Below are 10,678 nucleotides of genomic sequence, written 5' to 3' on the forward strand. Positions count from 1 at the left end.
CCGATGTAGAAACGATATTTATTCTGCAGAAAAGAGCTATACGTGCTATTTATAACATGCACTCAAGGGAATCCCTGAGGGAGAAATTTAAAGAAATTAAAGTTCTCACTGTGCCATCCCAGTACATTTTTGAAAATTTGATGTATGTTCGTAAACATATTGAGGAGTTTCCTAAAAAGTCGGACATACATAATAGAAATACTAGGAACAAACACAAGCTTGTTGTGCCGATGAGTAGGTTACATAAGATACGAAACTCATTCGGGTGTTTGTCTGTGCGCCTGTACAACAAAACCCCACAAGATGTTCAGAACCTACATATACATAGGTTTAAGAAAACTATTAAAGAACATCTGTGCAATAAAGCTTACTATAAAGTCAATTATTATCTAGAAGATTGCACAAAGTGGGAATGAGTTGCTCGCTCCGGGCATTTCAATATCGTAGTAATTGTTACGTTATAATACTCATTGTAAAAAAATCATATTTAAAAAAATAATAATCTAATATTAAAAAATAAATAAATAATAATTTCATATTAAAAAAAAAAAAGACTTGCCCGCTAAGTTTCTTGCCAATTCTTCTCAGGACGGAGGCTAGTTCTTGTGAATTGGCGGTAGTTCTTTTGACGTTCAACAAGAATGTACTTTCATTTATGTTGAATAAAAAAAAAAATTTTTTGATTTGATTTGATTTGAATTAAAATCAATGCGAAGCAGTAACACGTCTCGGCTTTTAAAGAGTAGGACAGCATTATACAATAAAATCTAGACTTAGTTCTCATATCTTCAGGTAACCACTTAATACTAGGTTGATCGTAAGCTCCTTCACCGGGTTAGTGAATAAAAAAAAAACACAAAATGTGTGCAATTCACACGTGGTAGAAGTGAAACCAAAATTAAAATACAATTATCCTAAACGTCTTAAGTATATGTGAAATTTTGTCATTAGTAAATAATTGTATGGTAGCGCCCTCTGTGAATTGATATTTTAATTTCACGTATAATCCTAAATTAAAATTCACTACAAGAGCTTTCATATATACATGTTAGTATTTAAAAAATCTCACAGATGGCGCTGTATTAAATAGTATGTATATTTCTGTCTCAGTCTTTGCTGGCTTCATCCTACACATTTTTGTATTTGTGTCACTTACCTGTCGTTTTTTCCGTTGCATCCGGTTTGAAATCACAACGATTCTAAAGAAGTTTTCACTTCAATAACCCGAACACCATGACCTACAATTTTGTTTCGTTTTCATAGGTATCCTAAGGGGCTATTTCAACTGCTCCGGTAGTTGAGCTTACAGGCTTAGCCCGAGAGAATTGCTAACACTAACAAGAACAGTGCTTTCCAGATTCTACCACTGGTTCGCACCTTAGGCTACCAGCGAATAAATCTCTAAATATATAGATATCTATGAATCCCTAATCAACAACGTAAATGCCACCACCCACCCTAGGACACGGTCTCGAAGTAAAAATGAAATTTTGGGGGGTAAAAATGATTTTTTTGTGAGTAAATAGTATATATTGAAGTGAAACTTCTTTAGAATCGTTGTGATTGCAAACTCGATGAAACGAAATGAAATGAAACGAAAAAAATCTATTTTTTTTTTCAAAATTGTCATGGAGGCTATACTTAATATGAAAGATGCTAAAAAGAAGCGATTTCGTTTTTTTTTGTTCTTCGCCATGGGGTAATATCATAGACCAAATTATCATACACAAAATTAATTAAAAGTTCCCTGACCGCTGCTCTATGTTATGTTTTTAGACTACTTTGTTGTTATAACCCAAAATATGTTCATTCGATCAGTGAAATTGACAAACTAGATGCATTAAAAAGAAGGATTGTTATAATTTAATTATAATTAATTTAACTTTATAACTAACTTAATATAACTCAAAATTACCTGCATATTTTTTATTGCTTAGATGGGTGGACGAGCTCACAGCCCACCTGGTGTTAAGTGGTTACTAGAGCCCATAGACACCTACGACGTAAACGCGCCACCCACCTTGAGACATAAGTTCTAAGGTCTCAGTATAGTTACAACGGCTGCCCCGACCTTCAAACCGAAACGCATTACGTTTTCGTACTTCATATTATCTCATAATTTTTTAAATACCGTGGTAGAAAGTAGAGTAAATTTGAATTTTAAATTCATTATCAATACCGGAAGTCGTGAAAGACGGCTGAACCACTTGAAAATACCTCAATTTTTTATTAATGTATTGCATGAAGGAGCTCTTAACCTGAATAGAAAATTAATTTTTACATAATAATGTTATATTTCTGCCTAGGTTTTTTGTTTGTTTTATGTGCAGCACCATTGTAAATTTTAAATCTTGCCACTTTAGAGAAGCTTTATGGCGTAGTTCCATCAACGTGTGAAAGATGACGCGCAATTAGTTTCAATAAACGGTGTTGCTACCTATTGCATTTATCATAACATCACGGTGACCACGTAATCATTAAAATCTTCCATTTTTTTTGCAAAAGCAGCTTAATTGCCTCTTCACTGATCTGATACTGTCAAGACCCGCAGGGATCGAGATGTTTGAAGGGTCAGAGGGCCAAGCCTCCCTGTCCATCGTTAAACTTGTGTGCGGGCTAGTTCCTAACACTATCGACTATTAACCTATTATCGACTTTTATATTGCAAACGCTTATCGATCGATATCATATATGAGTCGACTATTATCAAAGGCGGCAATCTGACTTTTGGACAATGATTGGTAAATCAGAAAAACGAATTATTGACTTTGTATTCCATTGGCAGTCACAAAACTCTTCGGAACGACATCTTAGATAAATAACAGGTTAACTATTAACCTTTATTTAATGCAGGTTTTGAACCGTATTCTTTGAAGGAGACGATTATATTCAAATAAATCTGTATTGACATATCAATAAAATTTTTTTGTCCAAATGTACAGATTGCCGCCTTTGATAATAGACGACTCATATATCGCATTAGGTAATGACGGTTTTTGTCCATAGAGACTCTATAAACTCACCTCTCCACATAGGTACTTTTATTATAATTTAATACATCATCATCATCATTATTTCCTATTACCCTCTACTGGGGTGTAGGGCTCGAATAAAATTTTTCCATTTACATCGGTCTCGGGCAGCCTGTTCTAGCTACGTCATGCCCAAGACACCTAGTTCCTGCTCCACCGAGCGTCGCCAAGTTGTTATGGGGCGGCATCTCTTCCTTTTTTCAGACACTTTCCAGGTCAGTGCTCTCTTTGATAGGTGGGTATCGGGCTTTCTCAAAATGTGACCTATCCAATGCCAATTCCGCGTAAGGATCTAATTTAATACAAAATTATAATAAAGTTCGCGCAAGACTAACCGGTATTTCTGGAGTGCCAACCTAAACTATAACAGCCCGATAAAGGTTAAAGATAAATATTAAGAAAACGGGCCTTCTAGATTGTAGACTAAGGACTGCTTGACAAAAAAATACAATTTACGTATATTGCATCGTTTACCTATAATAATCCTTATTTTAAAAAAACACACGATTTAACAGTTTAATGTATGTAATTATTACTCGATTACGTCAATTTAAAATTTCATATATTTGTACAATTAACTAAGTACCAAACGCATTACGAGTTAATATTTACTAGCAAGCAACAGCACTCTTCTAACGTATTATACAAATTGCAAAACAACACAGAACCAAAAGATTGTAAGTTCAATTTAATGAGTAAGATTAATTTACATCAAATCAAACCTCCGATCTCATAGCTCTGAAGACAATAACTTAAAATTAGAGTAACGCAAAAAAAAGCAATACATATATTATATTCTTGATTTTGTTGTTTTTTTTTTCGTTAAGTTTTATAACGAATTTTAAATCGGTTGTTCCCGTATGTAGCCTGCTTTTTACTTGAGAATTTTTATTGTTTCAAATATCTAAAGTTAGCCCCGATAAATGAAAGAAATCAAACCGCAAAATGAAATTTAAATATATAAAAATATAATATCAATAGAAATTTATACATATTTACAATATTTTTAACTCAACTACGTTATAGTGCTGGCAATACAGTTTGCGGATCACTCATGTTCAACAATTTTAAGAACAATATTTTTATTTTTCAGAATATATTTTTTTATTATTTACAAATTTCAGGGATTATACCATAATAGGTAAAATATTAATAAAATCTGAATAATGTCTAACAGATGAAAATTCGTAGCTTTTTACAATTTAAGGTGCCCGATACAACAAATAATTAATTAGGTAGGTAATCATTAAAATGTTGCAAAGTGATTGATATTTTGTGGTAACATGCATGGCAATGCAGAGTATCTCAAGCCTCATTGTCCGATAGTGTGCAAAAAATGTTGTGGAGAACTAAGGGTGACTCTAAATGAAGGTAGACAAAAGCTAAGAGACAAAAATGATCTGTGAGAAAGTATTAGTTTGACACTTAAATATATGATTTATTTGATTAGACGGACATTAATAAAATTTATTATCCGTGTGAAAGTATTGTGTTATATGCATACAATTGTTTTTAACAGTAATAAACAAAGAATTTCATATTTACACTAAACACAAAATTGTTCAAAATAGAATTAATTTTATCTATTAATTATAGATGGTTAATGAAAGTTTCATTAGCACATAAAGTTTGCATTACACCTTCCTTCCATTTTTAAACCCTTTAAGAGGTCTGTATGATGCTTGACATAAGTTAATAAGGATCAATCACATTGTGCAACATTAAGGACACTATGTCTTAACCAACATCTAATAAACCTCAACAAGTTTATGTGCACTTCACGATTAAATCAACTACACAGTTCTATAATGAAGAACATCACTAGCCACTGTACGGTATATAGCCCAATGGTGTACACAAAACAGCGGGACATTGTCAGTGTTGATGATGGGCAGTCCGTAGAACTATAGTCTTGTTCAATGTTCGGAGCTGTCACTTCAAGTGGCGGTGAGCCAAAGGCCATCAGCTAGCCAGACACCGGCTCTAAAGCTTTGACCCCATCCAAGGTCAATTCCTGCTTCTGGCACCACTCTACGAAGTCATCAATCAATACGGGCCAAGCACCTTCAGCATCATAGTTGCTCATGCCATCGTCGATTTGTGTTGCAAAGTCTAGTAAAAGATTCCATGTGTCTTTTGGTATAGATCTTTTGTGGTGCTCCTGAAATATTACAAGGTAAAAATTTGAGCTTGAATTGTTTCATATTCCAGTAATTGTAATAATTTATTCCTCAACTTGTTTTTCATCAGAAATATGTCGAGTATAGCAATTGATAATTTAGTGGAAAAATAATCTCAAGAAATGACAGTTTAAAGGATAACAGACTATCAAAGATATTATCCAGCGTCAGTATGAATGACCTATCCGTTTGACATTGTGTATCTATTTTCAAACAATTATATCACATATTACTCTAATCGCAAATCATTAATGGAAACCATGAAAGTGATAAATTTTACTGTATTTTTTAGTGAAGACTTTTAGGAAATTAAGTTTAGGGCATAATGTGGCTTGTTTGCCTTATGAGTGTAGACTGTAATTTTAGGATAGTTTATTCAAAAAAGTTTTTATCTTAAATTTTGTGGCATAAATAACTAGAACATATTAAATTCAAAGTACATGAAAATGTTCAAGTAGGGAATTTTTGATCAGTCTTGTGATCAAGATACGTTTGTATCAATCCACACTAACCATATATATCTCTCATTACTGAAAAAAGAAATATTTTCTTCAATTCAGTCAGGTATATTATATTATATATATATTATAAATACTTTTATTATTACATACCATATTAACAAGGGCCATCCTTACAAAGAGTACTATGGAAATATTAATAAGAATTACTTTTGAACAAGGAATCAAATGAATTTGGTTAATATTATCAATACTTACTGTGAGAAACTTGCACCAAGCATCTAAGAACTTAAACCTTCCACGCAATACAATATTCCAATAAACTATCGCCATGTCTAGATCTAGACCTTTCTGACCAGCATTCTTAGCATAGTTGAATGTGAAGTGGTAAAAATCCTTAAATTTATTTAAATCTTTTAATTCTGATTCTAATGTTGGTAATTTAGCTTTTAATTTGTCTAATCCGTCAACAGCCAACTCAACCATGCCCATAATAAACTCATCTTTAGTGAATTCACATTGTACAGCTGCTTTGCATTTCCACGCTATAATTAAAACTAAAATTGACTCTGGACTTAAGTTTAGGTCTTCTAAGAATTTCATGACCCCGTCTGCCGTAATTTTATCCAGTTCTTGTTGGTCTCTGTATTTGTTGAAGAGTTGTTCAAGCTTTTTTCTATCCACTGAGGTTTTTATGGAATCTTTGTAGTACGCATCGGGGTTTTGGAAGTAATTGTCGCTGGCCAGATCTAATTTCCAATCGTTTTGTGAGAGACAATATATAGCTGTGCTTTCGCTCGTCTGCGTGAAAGCGACGAACTTCTTCACTTTGTCCCTCTGTGACGATTTTAATTTATTCTGGAAACAAACGTCATATCATAACCTTTGCAGCACTGTCATTTAAATTCACGACTTGTAGGAACTAATTGAAATTAATTTGACAACAAATGGAAATTATGTGAACACTTTTAATCGTTTTATCACCAAAACTCACCATTTTTACTGGATTTTCGTAATTTCTAATCACTTTCTCTGCTATTTCGACATCTGAACTTTAGTGAAATAACAATCACATAGACAGTAGACACTAGACAGTGCAGGAGGGTACGAATTTTCGAAAAACAGTTTATGGAACGAGAAACATCGAAACTATAACACTATCGAAATCGAAAACATGATTTGACAACACCGATATTTTGAAAAAAAAAAGTAGAAATCATAATTGGCATGTTAATTTCTTTCACAGCTAATAGAAAATAGATGGATTCTCAGAAGTGTGAAGATTCCTTAAGCGTTAGTAGAAAATTATTGAAATAGGTCGATTTTTTTGTTTCATTCGCTCTAAAGACGAAAACTTGATAAAAGTCAAAGCCCAATAACTATCAAATCTGACCTCACATAAAATGCATAAATCTAAACCATTGTTAATCTACAGATTGCCATTAAAAAAAATGAAACTGAAAAACATAACCTTAAAAATTAAACTAAAATAATAAACAAACTCGAACCTTGACACAACCTTCGGTGATTCCTTGAACACGCTTGTATCACTGGTTAATTGCGATTCTAAATTATGATAATAAACCGTTCATTTAGATTAACTCTTTTCAGTCTATTTAAAATCAATCAGCTTCGTAAAACACATACTTTTGAAACAGTCAGAGTACGATTTGCTCCCAGTCCAACAGGCTATTTACATTTAGGAGGCCTTAGAACGGCTTTATATAATTATTTATTCGCAAAATCTCATAATGGCGCGTTCATACTTAGAATTGAAGATACGGATCAAACGCGGAAAGTTGAAGGAGCTCTAGAGGCCCTTGTGAGCGATCTGGAATGGGCCGGAATCGTGTACAATGAAGGCCCGGGTACTGGTACCTACGGTCCGTACGTACAGAGTGAGAGATTAAATATTTACCAGTAAGTTGAAGTAGCGTTGTAGCAAAAAAAAAACAAATATAATAACACACAATTACACACAAGTAGATGATGTAACAAAGTTTACTTTGTAGGTATGGAATTAACATTTAATTTGTATTTCAACGAATTTGAAATGTACTTTATGAAAAACAAAAAACATTCACACAGAGCTTTAGGGCAGTTTTTCAAGTTACTAAATTAGTACTATTAAATGTACTGTAGAGGCGATAGAATATTTTAATAGAGAACTTTTTTCAGTTTTTACTTTTAAAAGTAAATAAAAAAGGTTATTTTCAGAGAACACATAAAATTACTTTTAGAAAATGGTTCAGCTTACAAATGTTTTTGTACTGAGAGAAGATTGAATATACTACGCAGAGATGCTATCAGATCACAACGGATACCAAAATATGATAATAGATGTAGAAATCTGTCACATACAGAGATTTCGGAAAAAATGAAAGCCGGGACTCCCTATTGTATCAGGTTTAAAGTAAGAAATGCATTTTCATTGAAATGGTGGGTTCTCTAGCATTAAAAAAGAATGTATCAATACAAAGTTGTATCTTTATTTCAAGCTCAATTAAGTCCTAACTTAGACTGAGAGACTAGAGACTGTATATTACATTTTGTGTTAGCCAATTAGTAATGTTTATCACATCACATATAGTGGGTAGGCCTCCCACAAGATGGACCAGCGGTCTATTGAGGTTCATGGGGATCTGTTGGATGCAGGCAGTGCAGGACCGGTCTTTGTGGCGAGGCTTGAGGGAGGCCTATATCCAGCATTGGATGTCTGTGGGCTGATAAGAAGATCACTAGGTACAACTAATCTGTTGTGTTCTGTGCATTCCAATTTAAATATGGGTTTCAGTAACCACAAAATTTGTTGTCATTAATCTGCAGCAAAAGAAACGGTCCATTTTCAGCTATAAAAAATCAATTTATATGTTTTTTCCAGTTAACATCAGACTGTCAATCTTTTGAAGATTTAATCTATGGAGGAATAGCTTACGATGTTTCCCTAAATGAAGGAGATCCGGTGCTTATGAAGAGTGATGGCTTTCCTACGTATCATTTTGCAAATGTAGTTGATGACCACATGATGAAGATAACACATGTTCTGAGGGGTGTTGAGTGGCAAATATCTACTACCAAACATTTGTTGATTTACAGGTTCGTTTCAAGCCGAATGGTGCGAAAGTACATTTTGTTTTTTAATAATTTATTTAAACACCTGACTTTATTATTGAGATTATTTTTATAGTATACTGTTGATTTTTTTTTGTCTATTTAGTTATTCCATTGAGTGATAAGAGTTGCAAGAATAAAAAGTTCAATTATTAGTTTATAGTAGAACTGGAAGTATAGAAATAAGGATTTTAAGAAGAGTTTCATATAGAATGATAGCTGTGTATAGATTGAATATTTGAGCAAACCATAGTGTTTTGGGTGTTATTGAGCATTTCTAGAGTGCACAGGCATCAGTATGATAGGCAGCGGCTTGACTGTGCCCCTATCATTATTGATCTCATTGGTTTCATTAAATTATCAGGTTAGTCATCTACCTATAAGGAAAGCAAAAAAGTGAATGTCACCCTACATATGAGGTCACCCTATATGAGGTTGAATTCTGAATTGTGTTGTATAAAACTCTGACTCTTCAGACATGAATGCATGACTGCTTTGTGACAGAATTATACAGGATAGTGGACCATAATTCACTCTACAATCTGCGAGCTGTGGCAGATATATGGCTGCGAGCAAGATGGATTTGGGATTGTATCCTGCTGCCTGCTACTACTGATCTAAATGGCCCTATTGATGTGTGAGATCTTCAGACTTACAGACAATGTCACATTTCAGAGGCTTCGGCTGGACTCCGCCATTGTTTGGTCACTTACCGTTGATAGTCAACTCGGACGGCACGAAGTTAAGTAAACGACAGAGCGACGTCAAAGTTGAGGATTATAGGAATAAAGGTATAGTTCAGCTAGTTTACTGGATAAACATAATCATTTATTTTCAATTTCCCTTAGTAGAATTATATTTGTATACTAAAAACTGTACTTTATCTATCAGGTATATTGCCATTGGCGTTGGTGAATTACATAACCCTGTCAGGTGGTGGTTTTGATCACGTGTCAGGCGCTGGAATTCGTTTGAGGACAATGGATGAACTGACCCAAGAGGTGCCATAATCAATCAAATAATAATTTAAAAATTCTGATCATAATAAGTATATTGATACCTTCGTATCACAATGCGTGTCAGTTTGTGTAAATAAAAAATACCATTATCATTTCCTTCTGGGTATTTTTTTTTCAAACTGTCAATAGTAAAATGAAAGAAAATAACTTAATACATAAGATGACTAAATTTTTTATGTTTGAACTTAGATTATTAGGAAAATTCTAGATAAACACGATGTCCCTTTGCTTTCCCAATGTATTATATAAATGTTATTTTTTATAAGGCAAACTTCATGCTTAGTATCTGCAAATATAATTAAATATTAATTGGTCCGTATAATTTTTTTTCAGTTTAAAATTGACAAGATTTCTTCACACCCGAGTCGTCTAAACCCTGATCTTTTAGAAGAATGTAACAGATTAGATATGAAACGTTATTTAAAACAGCCGAAATTGTCAGGACAATTAGTAGAAAAACTAAAACAATTGGTAAAGAAGACCTACCCTGATCATCAAACGGATTTGTCTGAGGAGAACATCGCGAGCGTCCTAACCTGGGCCACTTCGAGAGTGACAAGGATAGAAGATTTATTGACACCGAAGTACGGCTTCCTATGGATTCTACCGTCGAGTAGTGTAGACATGGATGAAGCTTTGCTTCGGAAGTTGGTTGATCAATTAGTAAAAATAAGGTCCTTCGATGAGGATTCTTTGAAGGGGTTTTTGAAGGCATTCGCCGAGGACAACGGTGTTAAATTTCCATTATTAATGAAGAGTCTTAGAGCAGTGTTGAGTGGCCTCAAAGAGGGACCCGGCGTAGCAGAAATGATGGAATTATTAGGAAAGGATCGGTCTTTAGAAAGAATTAAAGCAGTTTTGAGATAGTTTGTGTTTCA

General features: G+C 33.7%; 2 protein-coding genes across 2 annotated transcripts; one reads left to right on the top strand and one right to left on the bottom strand.

The window, feature by feature from the left end:
* Positions 1 to 4,921: 4,921 nt before the first annotated feature.
* Positions 4,922 to 6,713, bottom strand: LOC692843 (leucine zipper protein). The gene is given in 3 exon segments (NM_001046688.2): positions 4,922 to 5,193; positions 5,929 to 6,528; positions 6,665 to 6,713. Coding segments are annotated over 3 exon segments (798 nt in total). The 5' UTR covers positions 6,668 to 6,713; the 3' UTR covers positions 4,922 to 4,998.
* Positions 6,714 to 7,110: 397 nt separating this feature from the next.
* On the top strand, positions 7,111 to 10,678 carry LOC101738873 (probable glutamate--tRNA ligase, mitochondrial). The gene is made up of 6 exons (XM_021353387.3): positions 7,111 to 7,590; positions 7,888 to 8,083; positions 8,552 to 8,766; positions 9,457 to 9,572; positions 9,673 to 9,782; positions 10,134 to 10,678. The coding sequence occupies exons 1-6, from the start codon at positions 7,244 to 7,246 to the stop codon at positions 10,665 to 10,667; spliced, it is 1,518 nt and encodes a 505-aa protein (XP_021209062.1). The 5' UTR covers positions 7,111 to 7,243; the 3' UTR covers positions 10,668 to 10,678.

This window comes from Bombyx mori, chromosome 15 (assembly GCF_030269925.1).
Source record: "Bombyx mori chromosome 15, ASM3026992v2".
NCBI classification, from domain to species: Eukaryota; Metazoa; Arthropoda; class Insecta; order Lepidoptera; family Bombycidae; genus Bombyx; species Bombyx mori.